Source organism: Vipera ursinii (genome assembly GCF_947247035.1).
Source record: "Vipera ursinii genome assembly, chromosome: 2".
Taxonomy (NCBI): Eukaryota; Metazoa; Chordata; class Lepidosauria; order Squamata; family Viperidae; genus Vipera; species Vipera ursinii.
The window spans coordinates 5,743,229-5,767,169 of NC_139513.1; the positions used below are offsets into that span (position 1 = coordinate 5,743,229).

General features: G+C 48.2%; 1 protein-coding gene across 1 annotated transcript in view; it reads right to left on the reverse strand.

The window, feature by feature from the left end:
* Nucleotides 1-6,955: 6,955 nt before the first annotated feature.
* LOC310633261 (uncharacterized protein) overlaps nucleotides 6,956-23,941 on the reverse strand; it is a 33,663-nt gene continuing 16,677 nt past the window's right edge. Inside the window, exons 6-15 of the mRNA XM_083350959.1 lie at nucleotides 23,072-23,177; nucleotides 20,167-20,261; nucleotides 16,967-17,242; nucleotides 13,594-13,869; nucleotides 12,734-13,015; nucleotides 10,284-10,376; nucleotides 9,740-9,772; nucleotides 8,999-9,022; nucleotides 8,048-8,081; nucleotides 6,956-7,778 (exon numbers count right to left, since the gene is read on the reverse strand). Of these exons, the coding sequence (XP_083207085.1) occupies nucleotides 8,062-8,081; nucleotides 8,999-9,022; nucleotides 9,740-9,772; nucleotides 10,284-10,376; nucleotides 12,734-13,015; nucleotides 13,594-13,869; nucleotides 16,967-17,242; nucleotides 20,167-20,261; nucleotides 23,072-23,177 (1,205 nt within the window). The 3' untranslated portion in view covers nucleotides 6,956-7,778; nucleotides 8,048-8,061. The remainder of the gene's footprint in view (nucleotides 7,779-8,047; nucleotides 8,082-8,998; nucleotides 9,023-9,739; nucleotides 9,773-10,283; nucleotides 10,377-12,733; nucleotides 13,016-13,593; nucleotides 13,870-16,966; nucleotides 17,243-20,166; nucleotides 20,262-23,071; nucleotides 23,178-23,941) is intronic.

Genomic DNA, 23,941 nt, shown 5'->3' on the forward strand with positions numbered 1-23,941 from the left:
GGTTCTTCTCATTAATAAACCTTCTTTCCTAAGCATCCTCTATTTTATTTCCCAGCTTGGTGTGATCCCTTTTAGTGCTAGCAAATCTGCATTTGGATAGAAGTCACACAGATGGGTTTTGTTTAGTTTAGTTAGAGAATCCCACAAAATGATTGCATCATTCAAATTTGTATTACTGAAAGTGATATTTCTATGGAAAACAGGGTAATGGCTTTTAGTACAATGGAGATAGGCAATGAAAAAATGTAATTGTATGTTTCTAAATTTTATTAAGGAACGCGGTGGCTCAGTGGGTTAGGACGCTGAGTTTGTCGATCAGAAGGTAGGCAGTTTGGGGGGTCGAATCCCGAGTGCCGCGTAACAGAGTGAGCGCCTGTTACTTGTCCCAGCTTCTGCCAATCTAGCAGTTCGAAAGCACGTAAAAATGCAAGTAGAAAAATAGAGACCACTACGGTGGGAAGGTAACAGTGTTCCGTGCGCCTTTGGCGTCTAGTCATGCCGGCCACATGACCACGGAGACGTCCTAGGACAAGTGCTGGCTCTTCGGCTTTGAAACAGAGATGAGCACCAGCCCCTAGAGTTGGAAACGACTAGCACGCATGTGCAGGGGAACCTTTACCTTTTAAAATTTAATTAATACAATGCAACAATAAAAGATTGAAGGAATATATTTGTCTATCTCCTGTTCTTTGCTGTACTTCTTCATAATGAGCCTCTTCTTATTTTGAGCTTCCCTTGAATGGAACCTTCCATTTCTGCATGTTGCACATATAACAATTTGTATCTATAGCCCCAATGGCAACTGTTCAGAATTAACAGAATAACAGAGTTTGAAGGAATCTTGGAGATCTTCTAGTCCAGGGTTCAGCAACCTGAAACAGTGAAAGAGCCACTCAGAACCGGTTCCCTCACAAAAGGAAAAACTGGGAGCCACAAAAAAATGTGTGCGCATGCGCATACATGCGTGCATGTGCAGAACAGGGTTTGACTGAAGAGTGGAGCCAAGGTGAGATATGCACCTACCCTGCATATTTGAATTGATTGGTTGAACTTTTTTAGTCCCACTTTTTTTTTTTTTGGACGGCACATGGCAGAAGACTGGGAGCCGCAGGAGACGGCTGAAAGAGCCGCATGCAGCTCTGGAACCGCGGGTTGCAGACCTGTGTTCTAGTCCAACTTCCTGCTCAAGCAGAAGACCGTACGCTATTTCAGACAAATAGTTGTCCAGTCTCTTTTTAAAAGCCTCCAGTGACAGAGCACCCACAACTTCTGGAAGTAACTCGTTCCACTGGTTTATTCTGTCAGGAAATCTCTCCTTAGTTCTAGGTTGTGTGGGAAGTCAGCCCCCCCCCAGAGAAGGAAATACTAAAAGGGCAGAATATATTTCCCTAAAGGATTTTAAAAGCAGAAACCAACCCTGCCCCCAAGTCTCTCTGTCCCAAGCAGAAACCAAGTCTGCAGGAATGCAGATATGATAATCTTATCAGAAAGACTGGGATTAAGAAGAAGGATCCCTCGAATCAACACCAAAAATCTAAGAGTCATCAGCCACAGCCCCAAGGAAACAGGATATGACCCTAGGGACATGATAGGATTAACCCACCACCATCGAGAATACCAGAAAGGCACACCCAGACTCAGGTCAGAATATGTGACACAGGAAATACAAAGCCACAGGGATAGTAAACAACTCCAAACAAAAGGCCCCAGAGGGTATAAAAACCCACTCCCTACATGTGCTCACTCTCTTCCAGAGCCATCTTCCTGTCTGGCTATCCTCTTCAATAAACTGCAACCTTCTTCCTAAAGCAGTCGTCATGTTGCTTATTCCCAGCTTGGATGAATCATGATGAAGACTTTTCCTTCAACACTTGCTTCTCTCCTTGATCAGTTTCCATCCATTGCTTCTTGTCCTGTCCTGGAGAATAGGTTGATTTCCCCCCCTTTTTTTTGTGTGGCAGCCCTCAAATATTGGAACAATGCTATCATGTCACCCCAATTCTTGGAGCCATTCTTCATATGTTTTAGCCTCCAGCCTTCTAATTATCGCTTTTATCTTTATTGCTCTTCCCTGTACTCTTTTCAGAGTCTCATCTTTTTTATATTGTGGCAACCAAAACTGGATGCAGTATTCTAAGCATGGTCTTACCAAGGCCTTATACAGGTAATCCTCCACTTGCGACAGTAATGGAGGCTGCCCATTTTGGTCGCAAGGCATGAGGATGTTAATTGAATTGTTAAGTGAAAGATCCCTCATCCTGGATCATCCCGATGCGTATGTTCAAAGAGTTAAAGAGGTGATGCAGAGGGAAGGGCAAGAGCTGCTTCACTCAGTCCAGGAGTCCAAGTCAGGTCTCAAATGGCTTCTTGAACTTTTAACCCTTCATTGTCTGTTCTCCGTGTCAGCAGAGTCCTGTTTCTCCGTCTCTGGTTTAAAATGTGCTTTTTCATCCAGTCAATATAGAAACTGCAAAGCACAAACTTTGCCTCGTTGTGCTGTGATGAGTTAAAGAGGCGATGCAGAGGGAGGGGGAAGAGTTGCTACGCCAAGTCCAGCTCAGGTTTCTGTGTGGCCCAGCAAGAATGGACTAGTCCTTCCCCCATATCCTGATATTGAAAGAAAAATCTTCATCAGGGTCCAGGCCAAGCCGGGAATAAACAAAATGGAAAGCTGATCACATGTAGTAGGGAGTGGTGGGTTTTTATACCCGCTTGGGCTTTTGTTTGGAGTTGTTCCTGTGGCATGAACTTTGACCTGAGTCTGAGTGTGCCTTTCTGGTATTCTGATAGTGTTGGGTTAATCCTATTACATCCCAAGGGTCATATCCTGCTTCCCTGGGGCTGGGGCTGATTACTATGTCCTGTGTTAGTTTTTTTTGGTGTGAGGGATTTTCGATTCTAGAGATCTTTGTCTTTCTGATCCAAGTTTCCTGGCTCCAATCTTTCTGACAAGATTATCACATCTGCATTTCTGCAGACCTGGTTTCTGTTTGGGGCAGGGACTTGGTGTGTGTGTGTGTGTGTGTGTGTGTGTGTGGTTTCTGCCTTTAATATCCTTTGGGGAAATATAATATTCTGCCCTTTTAATAGTCCCAAAACTATTTCTTTCTCGGGGGGGGGCTTACTTCCCACACTGAGTTCTGCAGAGCTTCAGAAGGTAAGGGATTGGGAGAGATGGAACGGGGGGGGGGGCAAAGCAGTGCTTTTGGGGACCTGGCAGTGTAAGGATGTGTGTGTGTGGGGGGGGAGAGATAGGTCAGCATGCTACAGCATCTCTGCAAACTTACGAATTCTACAGAAGCCACCAGATCGTTTGTAAGTGTGAATGACGTTTGGCTTATGTAAAATTCGTAACTTTGAAACAGGGTCATATGTCGCTTTGGGGAGGCCTGTTGTAATTTTGAACAGTCACTAAATGATCTGTCATACCTTGAGGATTACCTGTAAAGCAGTACTAGAATGTCACGTGATCTTGATTCTATCCCTCTATTAATGCAACCTAGGATTGCATTGGCTTGGTGGCTGTTGCTCACAGCTGGCTTATATTTAAGTGATTGTCCACTAGGACTCCAAGATCCCTCTCACAGTTACTGCTATTGAGTCAAGTTTCACCTGTACATTTGTTTTTTCTTGCCTGTACAAAACCTTACTTTGCTCTAAATTGAATTTCATTTTGTTAGGTAGGGCCCAGTGTTCAAGTCTGTCGAGCTCCATTGGGATCTTGAGTGCATTGACTAGAGTTTGGTGCACATTAAATTATCGAGTATCAATAATTCATACTAAATATTGCTTTATTCAAACTCACATTAATTGCGACCTACCTGTGGTGATTCCTCAGGGTAATTATTACAGCGTGTTAATTCTTCAAAATGAAATAAAATGAAAAGATTGCCGTCTCGGATCATTAATCATACTATTCCTCAGGAGAAAAATGACAGGAACAAATCTAATTAAGGACAATTTAGAAATGCATTGTCCATGATGTAAGAAAGAAGCTATTAAAGAATGGGGCAAAAGCTACTTTAAAACAGAAATCAGCTGCAAAATACCTACTAAATAAGGAGGCTTTGTTAAGAATTGGCCAGTGCAGCTATCCCTGCTAATTTCTTTCAAGTCAAAATAATGTGACTTGGACATTTCCCTAAAAAAACATTTGAAAAGATCAAAATAACACAAATAACAAGGTTCTACAGCAGGGGTGTCAAACTCAATTTTATTGAGGGCCGCATCAGCATAGCGGTTGCCCTGGGGGTGTGTGTGGCCAGGGTGGGTGCGGCCTACTGGGTAGGTGTGGCTGGAGTGCGTATGGCCTACTGCGTGGGCGTGGCCAGCTCTACATCATTCGTGTCAAGGGTGCCTATGGGTGCCTGGGCAGGAGTGGGACAGATCCGAGGGTCTCTGGCAGAAGGAGATGGGACCAGGACAAGTGCCAAGGCATGGTCCACTGGAGAAGCCTCACTATTCCTCTCAGGCTATGTGGGGGGGCGGGGGGCTGGATGATGGCACAGAGGTCAAATGCCCAGCCCAGCCCTCAAGCACCCCTGGCACTAAGCCCAGCTCCACTTCCCAAAGGAGGTGCCCAGCTGCACATACCTCCTCCTCAAGGTTGCTGCTGCTGTGCTTGCTCTCCTTAGCCAGGTTGCTCATGATGGGCAAAGTCAAGAGGGAGGCCCACTCCCTCTCCATGTGAGGAGACCTGGCTTTGTATCCAAAGTTTCCTTAGCAATAGGATGGGAGACCCCCCCCAGGATAGGCCAGGAGGAGGGGACAAGGGGATGCTGAAAGGGAAGCAGGGCAGGACTAAGGTAGGACTTCCCTCAGACCCTCCCTCTCCTTCCTTCCTTCCTTCCTTCCTTCCTTCCTTCCTTCCTTCCTTCCTTCCTTCCTTCCTTCCTTCCGTGGGAAAATATTTGAGATGAGGGAGGGAGAAAAACAGGCAAGAAACACAGCTGGGGAAGTGTCATCCTTCGTGAGGAATGAAGAAATGCACCATCGCCTGGAAGTGGCCAGCACATGGCCCTCACCTACTTCACATATCCAGCTTGGTGGGCTCTGCGGGAGGAGTTGCCATGAGCAGCGTGAGAGTCGATGTTACCTGTGTAATGCTGCCCAGCCTGCCCCATTTTGGCAGGCAGCAGGGTGCTCTCCTCACAGTGCCGAAAGGCTGAGCCAGGTGGCATGAATCTGAAGAGAAGCACAACACTGCCCAGCCCCTAGCCTGCCCGAAGTAGGCAGGGCCATGTGCTGGCCACTTCCAGGCGATGGTGCATTTCTTCATTCCTCACAAAGGGTGATACCTCCCCAGCGTGCACCCAGGGGGCAGGGCTGACGCGGCACGGGCTGGTCCCTCACTGTTTCCAGATGGAGCTAAGACTGAATGTATTTCAGCATAGATGACCACCACTAAATTGTACGTTGGCTCTCGGCCAGCCTGGGCCGGGGCCAAGACAGTGGGGGCCATTCCCTTACTGTTTCCAGGATGCCTTCACGAGCCACATGAAACCACTTTGTGGGCCACATCCGGCTCCCGGGCCTTGTGTTTGACATGTCTGTTCTACAGAAAACCCAGAAATGAAATAGATTGGGACCAGCGGTGGGATTCAGCCGGTTCGCACCACTTTGGCAGAACCGGTAGCTAATTTTTTTTCTTGCCCAGGCCCAGAATGGACTTCCGGAAGCGGCATCCACGCAGAGAACTGGCTGTTCACATATTTGAATCCCACCACTGTTTGGGACTGACACGGGCTACTCTTCAACACAACACACAGCCAAAGATGCAAAAAGGCTGGCGGCAGATGCATCAAAGATTGTGAGATCTTCAGCAGTTTCAACTGGAGGTCTTTTTATGGGGTGGTGACGGGGGCTCCATTTCCCCATCCAATGATTTGCAGCCTTACCTTTTGTCAACCTCCCTGCATGGTGGACCCCTTTCCTATCAAACAGCAAGGCAAGGCAGGCCTCTAGAGCAAGGCTATCAAACTGCTGGCCCATGGGCCGGATCTGTCATGTTGAAACCACGCCCACCCCATTGCTTGGTGGAGCAGTGGGCTAATGCCTCCTTAAGTAACACCAGCTGCCTGCAATTAGTGCAGGTTCAAGTCCCACCAGGCTCAAGGTTGACTCAGCCTTCCATCCTTCCGAGGTAGGTAAAATGAGGACCCAGATTGTTGGGGGCAATTAAGCTGACTTTGTAATAATGCCGCTGCCCCCCCCGAAAGCCGTAATAAGCAGGCATATACATAGAATGAAGGCTATTGCTAAGCACATTGATTTGTGCTTTAAATTGTAAGCCGCCCTGAGTCTTCAGAGATAAATGGGATTAAAAAAAATAAAATTGCTGGCAATGGAAAAAAAGTCGCGACACTTCATGTGACGTTGCGAATTTGACAGCTCTGCTCTAGAGAGTCCTTTATTGCTCTCAATAAATGTTCCAACAGATGGCCCTCCGATGACCGGTAAGGGTCCACCCCCATGCCACCCTGAAAGCAGCCACTCACAGTCCCCCAAACAACAGCCTGTATATTACAAAGAAAAGTCCACAGAGTATAGGAGCATACTGAAAGGGAAAGGTCCAGGGTTCGAAATTCAGTTCTAGTCACCGAGCTCCCGTCTCCCGAAGGGCCCCTGGATGAGGCCCAGAGACCAGCCACTCGGCCCTCAACCTGAGGCAAAGGTGGATCTGAGGGAAAAGCCGCCTCTGTTGCTGCCCCCACCAAGCCGAGACCAAACGGCCATTTTGCGGAAGATCAGCTGGAGATGCTGGAGAAAGATCCGGACCCAGGAACAAAATGGCTGCCTCCTCCCCAAGGAGCACACAGGAGAGCCCCCCCCCCAATTCTTGCTCCTTCCAGGTTGTGCCTCGGTTCCTCCCACTCAATGTGAAATTGGTCTTTCTGATAGGATAGTAAAGTCCCTCCTATTTCCAATCTCTTCAAACAGGCAGCAAACTCAGGTAAGAAGAAAACAAAAGCGTTTATTTTCAGCAAACCACTTTGACAAACTTACAATCTAAGTGCAATTATTAAAGGAGCCTGTAGCCCGGTTGTGCAATGGATTTCATGCTCCATTTTTCTAAAATCCATAAATGACAATCTATATAGGGGGGGAAAATCAGTGTCTGAATGTTTCACTCGTTATACGGATTATCTGTCAAACTTTGAATGATCAAATATATGCTCAATTAACTGGGCAATCATCAATTAAAAAATGCATCAACGATTTTAGCGACAGACATCTCAGAATGCACACTTCTTCTTTTAGTAATAGTTTCCTCTAAGATAACATTTAAATTTATAAAACTAACACAAGGAAAAAAAGAAAGGGAAATGTCCCCAACAAGTATAATGAAAATTAACAACTTACACATTTCTCTTAAGATAAAAATCAAGAAACTCTTCATCCTATCCCTCACCCCATTCCCTATAAACTTATGTCTAAAACCTCATCTCTATCTTCTAATCTCTATTCACTAAGATTAACCAGCAAAAGCCCATGAAGGGTTATGCAAACTACTTATTAAAAACTATTGTCTACAAAAGCCAATTTAAAATCTTTTGATTCCACAATTAGTAACACATACTATTCTTTTCCCCTCCATTCCTCAATCATAATTTTAAAAAAAGGTTATTGATACTGTGATAAAAGCCATGATGAAAGACCTCCAAATATATCCTGGTTCCAGAATGCCGGAAGGCCCTGAAGGGACCCTCCTGTCTAATTCAGAAGAAGGTTGATTCCCAATTCTTTCCTCCCTCCTTAGGCTGGGAGTCTCCATCGCACTGCAAAGGGGAAAAAGCATCCAAGGGTTAGTTATATCGAGACAGTCAGAGCTGGAGAGGTGCCAGAGGATAAGAGTTGGGGGGGCAGGCAGACCCCTCCCCAGAGCCCCAATGCCTCTCCCCCCAAATTCCTTCCCTTCCAGTGTTTGAGATGAAGAGGAGAGAGAACAGGGATTTCCCAAAGCATCTGCACCATCAATTGGTCCTGGGACCTGAAGGCTTTCATCTCCCTCCCTCTCCCCCCATACAGCCCCCACATGTCCACTCACCTGCAAGGGGGCTTCTAAACGGTCTGGTTGCTCCCTGCATTGGAGAGAAAGACACAGAGTGAGTCTCTGCCTTGTCTGGATCCTCTGAGAACGACAAATCTCTCTCTTCACTATTCAACCTCTGCAGCTTCACAAAACTCTCAGAGGAGACCAGGCTTTTGATCCATTTATTATAAAACTTCTCTGTCACCCAAGTGACTCTAGGCAGCTTCTGGTAAAATTCAATAAAAAGCCATGTAGAACATGTAAAACAATAAATTGAAAAACCAAATTCCCACACCAGATCACGTTGCCGTTGCTCCGACAAGAAGATCATATCCGGCGTGTGACCGCTGTCCTGAGCCAGGCCCAGGATGGTCTGGGTGAGGCCCGTGGCAGCCATGAACTCCTGGGCCCCTTCCAAGGCCAAACCCGGGGAGGGCAGATGGACGTCTCCCAGGACCAGAAGCCTGGGGGACTCCCTGCCAACACCAAGATGGCCCCCAGCGGCTGAGGGGTGGCGGTGGCCACACGGCAGGGAGGCTGGTACAGCAGCGACAGGCCCAACTGATCCCGTCAGCCCAGATTCAGAAACGGGGAGTCACAACCAGAAACGTGGGGATCAAGGCCCCTGAGTGCCCAGAGGGATTCTCAGAGGACCTGCCCTGCCCTGGGGTCTCGGTGGGGGCCAAAGCCTAAACCCTAATCCATGAGAGGGGAAACAGCCAGGTCTCAGCTACGCCTACAGAAGAGTTACTCACTTGGTGCTCTCACCACTAAACCAAACTGACTCTTATTTTAATTATTTCACCAGAACCAGACGCAGAGGGAACACAGGGAGGGTGAATCAAAGGGGAGGAGAAGGGGGCTTTTAAAAGCTGGGGGGCCTCTCCCACTTTTCCTCTCCCCACCCACCCAAAGACTTGCAAAGGGACCGAAAGGCTCAAGCAGAAGCAGCTGCCTCCAACTTACCCTGGCTGGATCCTCCGTCACTTGCTGGAAAAGAAGGAAAGAAACGAAATGGGTGAGTCTGTCACTTTCTTGGCTTACAGAGGGAGAAACTCAGCTCTTCCTGACTCCAGCTCCCTCCCTCTCTCGCACACACACAATCACAGGCACACACACATACCTGGAGGGAGTTTGAACCAGACTGCTTGGGCTCAAAGGCATAGGAAAGAATTCCTAAAATTTATATGCACATCAACACAGAGCAATAGTTCAGCAATTCTTGAGCCCGAGGGCAGAGCTGACCTCAAAAGATCCACATGGCTCCAAAGTCCCTTTTTCTAACCAGACTGTAGAGCCTTGTGATGGGAGACCAAGAGGAGATTCAGTTGGCATTCCCCCAAAGCTGCTTTTCTCTCAAAATGCCCCCTTTTGATCCCTAATTTTATGGAGCTTCTGACTCTCATTTGACCAAACCTTTCCTTCCCGCCCACTTGGGAAACAGGGCAGCTTTTCACTCAGAGGGACCTTCCACCAGCTGGGTCTTCTCACCTTCTTGAGGTCCCAGATGTTTCTCCTTGAGGACCCCACTTCCAAGAACAGCCCAGCTGGGATGAAAAGGGGGCCCATCTTCCCCAGACTGGTTCTTAGGAGGAAGACAGCATGCACGTGCACACAGACACAGAGACACACACACTCCTCAACTGATGGTGTCTCTGGTAACTGCTCTAAGTTGGAGATTATATGTAAAGAGGACAAGTCACTCACTTGGTGCTTTTGTGTATTCATCTTGACGTTTCTCTGCAAAGACAAAAATCAGTGAAAGCTCAAAAGAGTCCACCAGAGACCATCCAATCTCTCCCTCTCTGGGAGAAATGCCTTCAGGAGATATTTTGCAGTCACTTTGTCTCATTAATAAAGACAGAAAGATTTTCAAAAACCAAATCTATCTCTTGATTTGCCCCAAGAGAGACCTGCTGCCTCCGAGATGGATGGAGGGAAATGGGGGAAGCAGCAGCAGCTGGGAGGGGAGGAAGATTTTCATGGAAATCCTTCTCTGCTGCTCTTCGACCAAAATCTTTGAAAGGGACGGAACTGGGGTGCCTCTTCCCAACTGAGAAGAAGGCGGGACTGTCCCAACCTCAGAATCAGCCAAGTCAAGACTGGAGTCCCAGCAAGAGGCTGAGATCTCAGATGCTCCCCAAGAGGGCTGGGAAGACAGGAGAGGAGGAAGCCCAGAAGAAGCTCCCCAAAGGGAGAGACTCAGAAGGAACCTCCCCATCTTCCATCACCCAGAAAAGAAGGTACTTACTGAAATACCAGATCCCAACAACAGTCACAGCCAGCAGGACGAGAACACCAGCCACAACGCAGCCGATGATGATCCCCATGTTGGATTTTGGTTCTGAATTGGGAGAAAAAGCAGATAATTGAAGGAGAACCTCACTCATCCCAATTGGGGGAGAGACCTAAAATAGCGAAAGCTGGAAATTCCCAAAATTAAAAACTTCTATGGGTTCCTCTTCGTGTCCCTCTAAGGGCAGCACGAAGGCTCCTTGCTCACCACCGTTAGAGGACGTGTCCTCCTGATGCTGCCTTCGTCTCTCCCCAGCCCAGCATGAAGGCAGCTGGATTCGTATTTAGCTTTTCCGCTCAAAAGCAGCCCATTGCCACCTTGTGACCCTCAGCGGCTTACAAAACAAAAACTTCAGCAACACAATACTAGTGAACAATATGATAACATTTGTTAAACAAGTTTTTGTTCTGTTTAGAGGCTGTCCTAGTTTGTCATAATTTGGGCAACTCTGTACATTATGTTTTTTCTTCAGTTTGAGTGTTTGGGTTTTATTATTTAAAGTAAAAGAGTTCATATCACCTAAAATATGCACTTTTATTTCCTTGGTCAGTCCAGAAATAGCAAAAAATCCATATTTTGTCCTTCCAGAACTTCACCATAAAAAATGGAATACGGTGATATGCAACTTCTGGATCGTCCCACAAATGGCAGAAACAGAATAACAGAGTTTGAAGGGACCTTGGAGGTCTTCTAGGACAACCCCCTCCTCAAGCATTCCAGACAAGTGGCTGTCCAGCCTCTTCTTAGATGCCTCCAGTGATGGAGCACCCACAACTTCTGAAGGCAAATTGTTCCACTGGTTAATTGTTCTCAATGTTAGGAATTTTCTCCTTAATTCCAGATTGCTTCTCTCCTTGTTTAATTTCCTTCCATCTTTCTTGTCCTGCCCTCTGGTGCTCTGGAAATTAAGTTGACCCCCCTCCTCTTTGTGGTAGCCTCTCAAATACTGGAACACTGCTAATATGTCCCCCCCAGTCCTTCTTTTCTCTAGACTGGTCAAACCCAAATCCTGCAACTGTTCTTTATATGTTTTGGTCTCCAGGCCTTTAATCATCTGCTCTTCTTTGCCCTTTTCCCCAGTCTCAACATCTTTTTTGTAATGTGGTGACTAAAATTGTCTCTAAGTTGCACTTGGTTGTGGATGCTCCAGTGGTTTATTGTTCTCACTGTCATCAAATTTCTCTAGTTTGCTTCTCTTCTTGTTTAGTTTCCATCCGTTGGTTCTTGTCCTGCCCTCAGGTGCTTTGGGGAATAGCTTGACTCCCTCTTCTTTGGGGCAGCCCTTGAGATATTGGGGAGAGTGCTATCATGTCACCCCTAGTCCTTCTTTTCATTAGACTAGATATATCCAGTTTTTGCAATTATTCTTCATATATTTTAGCTTCCAGTCCCCTGATCATCTTTGTTGCTCTTCTCTGCACTCTAGAGTATCAACATCTTTTTTATATTGTGGCGACCAAAACTGGATGCACTATTCAAAGTAGGGTCTTACCAAAGCATTATAAAGTGGCATTGCTTTGGGACTCAGGTCTGAGGAGGGGAACTTTAAATTTAATTTTCTCTTGCACAAAACTCAGGACTCCGACTGAAGAGCTATCATGCCATTTGTGAATTGATGCTTGCTAAAAACAACAAAATCAAATGAATATTTTATTTTGTCCGTGGTATCAGCATAAAAGTTAAATTTGAACATTTTTTTGTATTGTGGTAAAAGATTTAAACTTGAATTCTGCACTTTTGGAAGTTCAGTGTAAAAAATGTTATTAACATATGCAGAGTTCTTAGAGGGCTTTTTTTCTTGGGTTTTATGCTGAGCCTCAGGAATTTCCATATTGTATCATAAAATAATGTGCAACTTCTTTCTTAGAGTAACAACACACAAAGATGTTTAGGTCTTTACAGCAAGAAAAGTCTCTGAGGGTAAAAACTCGGATTGATGGTCCCTTTTCTAACTTCTGATGCATCAGTCCAGATACTCTGTGCATTTCCTGAAGTCAGATGCAGTTCATCAATTTTAATTAAATTTGCCCTTAAAAAGGGGACTCAGACTCTCCTCCTGACTTTTGTACTTCAGGAATTCTAAAGAAAATAAAATCTTTTTTGGGTGCTCAGTATAACTACTGCTTTTCTAATGGAGACAAGAGACAGGGGATGGACAAAGGCTAAGAGAGGATCCAAGAGGATTTCATCAGGATCTGCCAATCTTGCGATGGGATTCTGTAGATTCCTTTACATCTCCTGAAGCCATTCTGGTCCCTGCAGCTTCACCAACCCCAAACACTGGAAAAACCAATGGTTCAAAGCTCAGGTATGCTCACATCTGGACACAACTGGGGTGAGATTTCCCTCCCACAACCCTCCAGCCTGCCGAAGAGCCCAGCCTTTCCCTCCCTGCAGCCTCTCACCCTCCAGGGCCATGTCCAGAGGCTCCTGCAGGCCGTCGTGCTCCACGTGGCACCGATAGCGGCCCCTCTCTCTGGGATCGATCTGGATGCTGAGAGAGTAATAGTAGGTCCCATCTGAGTTGGGGGCCACAGAGCCACGGAGGGTGTCTTGCTCCCAGATCTCCCCGTCCCTCCTCCAGGAGGCATCGATCTCCCTGGGGTAGAAGCCATCCAGGCGGCAGACGTGCGTCTCCATCCCATCCTCCACCTCCGTCTTTCTGCTCACCGTCACCTCTGGGCGCTCTGCAGAAACGGCACCCCCGGAATTAACTCTGAGCCCCTCCAGAGCCTGGAAGGTGGGTGGGAAACTTGGGGGGGGGGGGCAGGAAAGCAAAAAGGGACTCAGAGCTTTTGCAATTTCCGACTGATTAATCTGAAGATATTCTCTCTCAAAGGGGACAGAGAGACCTGATGCCAATGGGAGAGTGAGTGAGTGAGAGAGAGAGAGAGAGAGAGAGAGAGAGAGAAAGAGGGAGGGAGGGAGACTTGACTACACTTTGGCTAATGGGGGGTTTCACTGAAGAACTCCAAGTCTTCCTATTACCTCATTGTGGGCTGTGAACAGGACACCCCCAAGTGCTTCTCCTGCCTGATCCACCCAGACACCCGCCAGGCAGAGGCTGCGTTTCCTGCTCCGTTGAAGGGCGGCCTGGCAAGGGGAACTAAACAGGGCTTCCTGTGTCATGGGGAAGGGCTGGAAGGGGAGGGGGAGGATTCCCTCCTGGGCAGTCAGACGGCAGACCAGGAGCCCAAAGGGGCCGAATGTGGCCAAGAAATCCGGCCATAAAGGAGGAAAATCCAGCCTGGATCCAGAGGCTCACCTGTCCTCAGCAGCGTCTCCTTCCCGTAGGACAGGTACTTCTCCAGCCACTCAATGCATTCTTCCTCCAGGTAGTCCTTATATCTCTGATTGAATCCTGGAATAGCGTCCCATTTCCTCTGGGTCATCTGGGCCTCAGGTTGGGGAGCCACCCAGGTGCGGATCTCCTTGTCAAAGGTGAGGAAGGTCTTCCCATCGTAGCCAAACTGCATAAACCCTCCTTTTTTCCTATCAGCCTGGAGCTCACAGCCATACATCCACTGTATTATGTGAAGGCCTGAAATAGGAACAAGATGATGGTTTGGGGAGTCCTCAAGAGTGACACAGACCCCCTTCCCTGCAGGGACTTTGACACAGGCACTGACACCCCCGTTTCCTCCCTAGCAATCAAGGGAAAGAAATCCCCCATCACTCCCTGCCCTTCTCCCCTCCTTCCACTCCCCCCCCCCCAGGATGGAGCCCCTGAACCTCCCCAGGAAAAGGGAAGCTGGAAAAGCCAGCGGAGGATCCTGAGGGAGACCGAGAAAAGAAGGAGTCGCCAAAGAAAGGGAGGGACGGAGCCTCCTCCATCTTTTCTTCTGCCCTTCCTCTGTTGGGGAGACTCTTGGGGGGAAAGGAAGGGATCCCAGAGAGGGAACTGTTGCCTGAATCTGCAGCTCCAAAGAGGGACTGAGAATCTCGTGGCATCAAAGAGGATCTGGTCAATCTGCAACGAAGCTGGCAAGGATCCCTGTTACCATAAATCTTCATCTATGTTTGTAAATAACACAAAGTGACAAGGCTGGCTTCGTTTTGGAGCTAACCAGAAACAAATCATGGCTTTGTACATTGTGGGAATGAAGCGTTGAAGGGCCACGAAGGAATATTTTCCTTAACAACAGCAGCAAGTGGCCCAATCTGATCTGCACCCCCAAAAGGGTTATTGACCTTTGAAATGAAGTTTGAAGTTTACAGTTTTGCAAGGTCCTGGAGAAAATATTTTGATTTTAAGTCACCAGATTCTGGGATTTAAAAGAAAACTGAATGTTTGAAAAAACCAAAAGGAAATGTTGAAATGTTTCTACTTCTGGTTGGGATTGAGAGTGAGGAAGGAGGCCAGGAACTCTCAAATCTAAGGGAAAACCACTTGTAAGTACAGCTGAACAAAACTGACCGGTCCTTTCCCTCCATTTCCACTCCCAGGAGTGACCAGGTGAGGGATCCTTTCTCTGCAGCTTCTGCTCAGCCTGAGATCTTCCCTTCGGAGGGAGAGGAAGATCCTCCTGAGCTGAGTCTGATCCTGCCCTCCAGAGGAGATTCCCTGATCTGCCCAGGGGAAAAAAAGGTTCTGGATTTCTGACCAAGAAGAGTCTGCTGCCATTGATAGGAAGGCACTGAAAATCTGGCTGCAGTTTTCAGCTTCTGAGAAAAAGCTCTGTCTTATTTCAGAAGCATCAAAAGCTAAGACAGAAACCATCTTATTTCAATTGAAGATGAAATCTGTGTGTGTCCATTGCATGTTTGGCACAGAATTGAATATTTGTGCTGCAAAAAAACCCCACAGGGATCACACTGAAAAGGCAAGTTTTTATTATTAGTGTAAGAAAACGCTGTTAATGCATCTCTATAGGTCTACGCAGGAAACAATTCTGCCCCATCTCTGAGCCGGGATGTTCAGGGGTTCCCCGACGCCTGAAAAATAGTTCAAGGGTTCCTCCAGGGTCAAAAGGTCAACAAAGGCTGCTTTAGGGAGGCTAAAATATATTTATATTTGTAAGTGCTGTGAAGAATATCAGAAGCCACTTCTTTACGTCTTTTTTCTTTATTTTCTTCATTTTTTTTTCTTTTCTTGTAGTTTTTTCTTTTTCTTTTTTCTTTTAGCTCCTTTATGTTACTTTCTCTTAGTTTTTATCTTCTGTTGAAAAGGTTCAATACAAATTGTATAAAAAAATTTAAAAGGCAAACAGGACATCAGAGACCATTAAAATGGTTTTGAAAACACAGAGACTATAATGTCATAAAAGCCTTTGCGTAAATCAAGGGTGGGACCACATCTGGAATATTGTGTGCAGTTCTGGTCACCAGACCTCCAAAAGGACAGGAGGGATCTGGGGAAGGTCCAGAGGGGAGACCCAGACGACAGGAGGGTGGAAGCAGCCTCCCTTTGAGGAAAGGTTGCGACATTTGGGGCTGTTTGGCCTGGAAAAGAGGCTCCCCTCCACTCTGGCCGATCTCCTTCCTCCTTTTTCCACCAGGGGGAGCCCTCTGGGTCCAGCTCTGCCCCCCTGAGAGGCCAGCAGGGGGCCTGGAGGGATCTGAGGGGATCCTCGGGGATCAGGGGCAGAAAAAGCAGATCTCTGGGGTGTCTGTCTATGGGGGGATGGGCAAGGAAAGGGCAGAAGAAGGGGGGCTGCACCTCCTTGGGATGAAAGGAGGGAAAATGGCGGATGTTTGTGGAGAAAGTTTCTCTCAGCCCAAAGCAGCCTCTGGTGACGCAGATATTTCCTTGCAATCTCTCCCCTAAATCAGGTCCCTTGAAGGTGAATCTTGTGCCCCAAAGATGGCAGAACAGGGGGGGACTGCAGAAGATGGCCTCCCCCCTCCAGGGCTGCCCCACCAAGAGGGCAGCGCAGGAGTCCAGCCTGAGGGACCAAGGATGGGAAGCCATGATGGCTCTGAGCGACTCAGGAAGGCCCCCAAATGGGGGTTTCTTTCTTTTCTCTCCTTTTCCCCCCTCATGATTGGGAGGATCCTGGAAGTGATCCTGTGCCCCCCCCCAAGAGGCCCCCCCCAATTTGGCCTCCTGGCCTCTCCTTCCGCCTGGAGTATGAGAAGAAGTTCCTGCTATTTTGGGCCCCTCTCATCCCTCCAGAAAGAGGTGAAAGACAGGGATCTAGTCAGCCCAGACGGATCTGCAGTTGATCCCTCATTTCTCTGGAGTGGAAACAGACAGAAGAACAGGGTCCTGCTTCCCTCAGGATCTCCTTAGGATCCACCTGCTTCTGTTCCAGGAGGGGAGAGACCTGGGATCCCCTCCCTCCCCCACAGCAGGGGGTCCATCAAGGCCAGGATCCCCCAACTTTCATGGGGGGAGGGGAGATTTCGGTCTCTTTTACCTCAGTTTATATCCATCTCCACATCCTATCAGTATCCAGAGAGATGGAGGGATAAATTTAAAAGAATGTTTTTATTAATTGTAACTGGCAGAAAACATCAGCTATGGAGGCAACGACAAGCTTATGTTGATTTTTTAAAAAAAGAATAAAGATATTAAAACATTTTTTTAAATGTGGGGAAGCAGCCTTTCCCTTTGAAGGGACCCCCCCCTTTCTCCCCCCTCTGGTTCCTAAGGAGGGGATTATGGGGCAGAAGGAGCCACCTGACCCATCACTCACCTTCGCTCTGATTGTAGCGAAGCCTCAGAGTCTCCAGACCTTCTCTGAATCCCTCCTCATTGCCACGGGCTCTCTGGGTGTTCCAATCCCAGTATTGGGGGTCCTCCTTCCCCACCTTCTCCATCCAGGAGACTCGAGGCTCCACCCTCCGGCTGTGGCTGTCGTAGTGAACAGAGACCTGACCGTTCACGTACCCCACAATGACAAACTGGGGCTGCCCCTGACTGGGCTCCGAGATGGAGGTGTAGAAATACTTCAGGGAGTGCGAAGAGGCGCCTGGAAGGGACCCAGAGGGGAAGAGTTAGGGGGCTCCAGTCAAGGACCGTCATCTGAGGTTCTGGGGGGAAAGAAGGAAGAAGAAGGAGGAGGAGGAGGAGGAGGAGGAGGAGGAAGCTGGGGGGAGGAGAAAGAGGGAGGGGATGGAAGGGGAGGCAGGAGGGGGAAGGAGGGAGTGACTGAGAGGAAAAAAAGCAGCTTTTGGGGGGGCCTGAAGGGTTGGAGGGCAGGGAAGGTGGGGTGAGAGAGGAGGGGAAGGTCGGGTCCCCCAAACTTTACCTGCCCCACAGAAACCGTCATTCACGGACCATTTCAATGCACCAGATTTACTCTGAATCTCCCCCTTCACCTTCCAGAGAAGCTGCTCTGAAACTTCTCCTCCTCTGCTTCTGATCCTGCACTTTCTCAGCAGAAAGAAAGGCAGAAATGCCCCCCCCAACTTGGGAGGGGGGTATTTGAACGTGGCTACCCAACTCTTCACATGCTCAGTGACTCTCAACATAAAGGCCTAAATTAGAGTTTCTCAGACTCAGCCACTTGGACTTCAACTCCCAGAATTCCCCTCACCCGGAAGAAACCCCTGGGGCCTCTCCACCCTGGCCCCACCCCTTGCCCCCACTGAGGCCGCTTGGGAGTTCCTGCTGCCAACTGTCATGTTTGGGGGGGCTCTGCTGGGGTCTCTCCCCCAAAATCAGCCTCTGTGGGGAGGGTCCTGTCACCTTTAAAGCCCCTCTGGGGAATTCAAGATAAACATACAACATTATTTCAGTTTCTATCATGCAAACTCCCAAACCAGCAGCATCAAAGTTTCTTCAGCCCTTCCTTGCAGGAGAGACTAAATTCACAAGATTATTCCAAAGTTTACTATCAATGGGGGGAAAAATCATTAAATCACTGTTTAGTTTTCATTGTCAAAATACAAAGACGAAAGAGACTCTGAGGCTGCGCAAGAAACAGAAAAACAACAGCTTGTAAATGTGTGAAAAGAATTAAAAGAAAAGTAAAATGAATAAAATGCTGCTGGGAAATCAATTAAGCTGAAAAATCCCCAAGGCCCCTTCTTGGTCTCCATTCTGAAATCTCTTCAGGTCAGAAATTCTTCCAGGGCACCAAAGAGTTTAAAGATCATTTTCGGGATCCTTCACGGGACTTATTTGGGCAGAAACTGGGTCTGTGTGGAAAAGGGCAGGACCTCCAAAGCCCCCCAGGGAAATAAATGCAGGCAGTCCTCGACTTACGACCATAATTGAGCCCACATTTTTTGTTGCTAAGTGAGACATTTTTTAATTGAGCTTTGCTCCATTTTACGATTTTTTTTGCCACAGTTGTTAAATGGATTGTTGCAGTTGTTCAATTAATAACCCCGTTGTTAAGTGAATCTGGCTTCTCCATTGACTTTGCTTGTCAGAAGGTCGCAAAACGGGATCACTGCAACCGTCATAAATATGAAACAGTGGCCAAGCATACAAATCCTGGTCACGTGACCATGAGGATGCTAAAATGGTAGTAAGTGTGAAAAATGGTGATAAGTCACTTTTTTCAATGATGTTATAACTTTGAACGGCCACTAAATGAATTGTTGTAACTCGAGGACTACCTGTAGTTCCACTGCCCAGTCCCTCCAGTATAGTCTCCCAGTCTTTCCCAGTCTCCCAAGGCAAAGGCCTCGGCCTCCTCCTTCCTGCTACTCCACATAATCCCAGTGGCTTCTCTGAGCTTTTGGGGAGAGGGAGACCCAGATCCACTTCCTGCTCTGGGGAGATTTCAAAGGGATCAGAGCTTTTCTTTAACAGAAGGAGAAGGATCGGACCCTCCCTGATCCAGAACCCGCTTCTTCCCCTCCTGGGGCTGAGCAGTGAGGGAGTCTGAATCTGCCTGAGAGGAGAAACATGTGAATGTAAATGCAGGTTGGGCGTCCTCACAATCACGAATCCTCCTCAGGTCAGGAAGGGCTGGTCAGTTTGGGCCTGTCTGTGTCCAAGCAAGCCCTTCAGTTCAGGCTCTCCGTCCATCCAGGGGCGCTTCTCTCCTTCCGCCTCCAGCCCAGACTATCTGATCCTTCAGATCCGGAGAGTTTGGGAAATGCCTTTGGAAAAGCTGCTGCCTTGAGAGTTTCTCTGGGGAACAAATAGGGACACCACAAGACCTCCTATCCGGTTACTAAGGAATAAGAGTAAAAATTAAATCTTTTTGATTCTGCAAACTCTCCCGTGCTGGGGGCTCCTGAAATGGGAGGAGGAGGATTTGGGGTGGAAAAATTCCTGCCTGTCCTAGAAAGAAGCTCTGGGGATTTGGGGGTTTAGGACGGGGTGGGGATCCAGGGGAAAGTGACAATCAATCAATCAGGGGGATCTTTGGGAAGACAATTCAAGGAGCGCTTCTCTCCAGACTCTCCTCCTGCTGCATTCCCACGACAGCCTTAACCCGAGGGCTCCGGGGCTCCAGCCTCCTTCTCTGCCAATCCACGGAAGCGAGTGGAGAAACGAGCCGGGTCCTCCCAGCACCAGAAGCCACAAAGAGCCCCCGAGCCCCGCCAGAGGCAGGAAAGAGGCGACCCAGGCGGAGGGGTTGTGCGAAGGCAGCCAGGAAGTTTCTGAAACTGACCCGGTCCCTGCAAAGGCCGCTTTCCCACAACCTCCACTTGGGGGGAGGGAAAGAACTGCGCTCGGGGGCGCCCAGGTAGACTTGACTGATCTCTGGAGGGGCCTCGCTTGTCCTGATCCCAGAGGGGCTCTCCTGGGGGGGGAGGGGCATCAAAGTCCCATCCGCGCTTTGGGGTCCCTTCTGGGAGGGGCCAGAGGGGGAGCGGACTAGAAAGAGGACCGAATCGGGATCTTCTTCCTGGGAATAATCTTTGGGTGGGAGTCGAGAGACAAGAGGGAGATTCCCTGGATGGATTCCCACCGGGAGATCAAGGGACTCACCGAGGCAGCTCTCCCGCAAAGCGATCCCCACCAATACCAGGAGGGAGACAAAGCGCAGCGCCATCCTGGCCGCGATCCTCAATCTGCGATCCGCTCTTCAGAAATCGCAGGCAGAGAAAGACGCGCCCCGGGTGATCAACAACGCAACAACCCAGAGCAAAAGCCGGTGATTGGTCAATCCTAACCGGTAGAAAAAAGGTATGCCCGTGTCGTCACTGTTGCTAGGCAGACCTCCAGGCGCAACCGGCTGGACAGGCGTGGAAAGGAAAGTGAAAGTTCCGTCAGGAAATCCCCTTCCAGGCATTCCGCCTCTTGGGGGGAGGGGCAGAAGTGGGGGGCTGGGAAAAGCAAGAGGGTTATCTGGGCCTGGGGGGAGGTGTGCAGGCGAGGGGGAGGGGAGACCCCGCAGAGCCCCTGGCGTTGGGGGAGGGGGGAGATCTGGTGGATCTGCCAAAAAAGCCAGTGCAGTCTTGGGCTGCATCAACCGAGGGGCAACATCAGGAGAAGACGAGAAATGATCATGTCGGTTTATCCTGTACTAGCGAGGCCACCCTTGGAATGCAGGTCCAGTTCTGGTCCCCACGACTCAAAAAAGATGCTGGGAGCCCAGAAAGAGTCAGAGAGGAGCAACAAAGGTGATAAAGGAAGGTTAAAAGGTATGAGGAACCATTGCGAGAGGGAGGTATGCCCAACCTAATGCACAGAATAATTTGTGGTGTGTTTTTGTGTGCCTGTGTGTGTGTGTGTGTGTGTGTGTGTCTCTCTGTGTTTGTGTCTCTGTGTGTGTGTGTTTGTGTGTGAGTGTGTGTGATAATAACAGTCAATCTTTACTTGAGGGGCTGTCAGAGAGAAAATGGGATTGACCTCTTCTCCAAAGCCCCAGAGGGCAGGAGAGGAAATAAGGGCTGGAGGCTTGTTAAAGAGGGACCCAACCTAGAAGGAGAAATTTTCTGACAGTGAGAACAATTAATCAGTGGAATAATTTTCATCCTGGAATTGTGAGGGCTCCATCACTGGAAGGATTCAAGAATAGACTGGAGAACCGTTAGACTGGGATGGTGTTAAATTTCCTGCCTGGATCTGAGGGTTGGACTAGAAGACCTCTGAGGTCGTTTCTGGGCCTGTGATTCTCTGTTTAGCTCATGACATCCCAAATGATCTTCGCTCTGGAGAGAAACGCTCAAAGGCTCTTGTGGCATCTTCAAAGGAAAGTTGTGTCTTTCTAGGGGAAAATGTCAGAGGAATTTTCTTCTCTGGGGAAGCCACGAATCTCTAGGAAGCTTCAAACTCTTTGGTTTTCCCCACAATAAACTAAGATGTCTGCTCTCTCCCTTGGCACGTCTCCTGGGGGATCTTTGGACTAAAAGAGTAAATCCTGGTTTCTTATTTTGTTGTTAGCTGTGAAGTCGTGTCCGACCCATCGCGACCCTATGGACAATGTTCCTCCAGGCCTTCCTGTCCTCTACCATCTGCTGGAGTCCATTTAAGCTCACGCCTACTGCTTCAGTGACTCCATCCAGCCACCTCATTCTCTGTCGTCCCCTTCTTCTCTTGCCCTCGATCTTTCCCAGCATTAGGCTCTTCTCCAGTGAGTCCTTCCTTCTCATTAGGTGGCCAAAGTCTTTGAGTTTTAGCTTCAGGATATGGCCTTCTAAAGAGCAGTCAGTGTTGATCTTCTCTAGGACTGACCGGTTTGATCGCCTTGCAGTCCAAGGGAATCACAGGAGTCTTCTCCAGCACCAGAGTTCAAAGCCTCAATTCTTTGGCGCTCCGCCTTTCTTATTAAGATTGGACAAATTCAGTTGATTTCCCATTTCCTGTGATGAACAAAGTATGAGAAACATTCAACGGTCTTTTCAAGGCTTGAATCATCTGCTTTCTTCTGCAGTCACCTTTCCTCTGAGCATGTACAAAGTGGAAATAAGGCCCCGTTTGTGGGGAAGAGGAAGGGATAGCGTGATTGCTTGGGGATACAAAATATAGAACATAAAAGAACATAAATCTTTGAAAATCTTTCAGATCTGGAGAGTCTCAGCAAGGGAGGCCGGTCCTAAGAATTTCCGGAAACATGGATGAGCTGGAGATTGGCGCCCCCTGCTGGTTTTCGGTTTTGCAGTTTCTCCTCTCAATTAGCAAAGGAATCATCAGAAGAAAAGTCTCAAATCCTGTTTAAGCATCAAACCAGCCAGAAGTTAATCGAACTATGTTGAATTAAGCCAGCAACAGTCAGAACTGATTAAATCACCTCCCAGACTGTCTAAGCTCCCCTTTACTTTTTCGGCTTGCTTGTGAGACCTGCAGCAGGAAACTCTTGACAAAATGATTAGGAAGTTTTCCCCATCTTGTACTAAGTACAACAAATGTACCAAAAATGATAAATGTAATGGATGACCTGTAACACTAATCTTGTGAAAGAAGTGACATAGACCGAGTGTGAATAACAAAAAAAACTTTCCACATGAATCTCTGAGCCATCTGTCACTTGGGGCGCTTGATCCGAACCTCTCTCCCAAATGGGAGGCTCTCTATTTCTGCAGAAATAAACGACCACCGTGACATATTGGCTCCTCGTGCAGGAAAAACAGGACCCAAACTGAAGGTGTGGATCTTTCACCTCCCTTTCACAGTTCCGGTTCTGTTTTTCTGCCGATGGAAGAAAGCCGAGCTATTATAAGTGGGACTTTACAATTGCTGGTGAATCTCTGGAAATTGGCCGTCTGCAGGAGGAACCTGACCTTCAGATCCTCTCCTTTCGCTCTGCGTTCACAGCAGGCACAACCTTGTCTGCTTTAAGAAACTGGGGAATTTACAATGGAGCATCTTGTGCAAATAAGATTCATACACAACACACACCCAGAAGGAAAAATTCAGCCAGGTTGCAGGTAACCCAGTGTGAGAAGGTTACGGAAAGGCACCTCCTGGGTTCATGACTGACACAGTTACATCCACTGCGTGAATTGATCCTTTGTGGGTCTGGAGAATCCCTGGCAAATGAGAGGCTGGGCTGCTTCCTGAGACAAGATTTTGGAATGGAGCCAAACGTGGGACAGGCCGAAGCAGCTGAGGATAGTCTTTGTCTCTGGGAATCAGAGGAAGGGGAGGCGGTTGCCTTGCCCAAGCATTATGGGGCCTCTTTCTCTAGGCGCGGCCCTCCACAGGCCTCATCTGGGGAGGCCCCTGATCCACCCAGACCCCTCACATCCTGTCCAGACTGCTTCTTTATGGATGCCCGGAGTTTATACTCAAAATGTATACAGCCATCCTGGGTGCACTACTCACCTTCTCCATGGGGCTGCCCTTGAAGAGCATCTGGAAGGTTTTAGTGGGTACAAAATGTGGGGATGAGGGCTGTTTTATGTACCTCAAGATGGGCAGACATCACACCTCTGCTCCCCAAGCTGCAACGATTGCCAGTTTGCTTCAGAGTCCAACTCAAGGGGCTGTTTGTGACTTTTGAAGCCCTTCGTGGAATGAGACCCCCTCTTCCGATTATATCCCTCCACCCCACCAGCAATAGCAGAAGAGGTATGTTGTGGGTTTGGGCTGTTAAGGAGTCACGTAGACCGGTAGTCCTCAACTTACAACAATTGAGCCCAACATTTAGGTTGCCAAGTGAGGAATTTGTGAAGTGAGTTTTGCCCTATTTCATGACATATTTTCTTGCCATATTAAGTGAATCACTACAGTGGTTAAATTTTTTAACACGGTTGTTAAGTGAATGCGGTTTCCTCGTGGACTTTGCTTGTCAGAAGGTTGCAAAAGGGGATCACGTGAC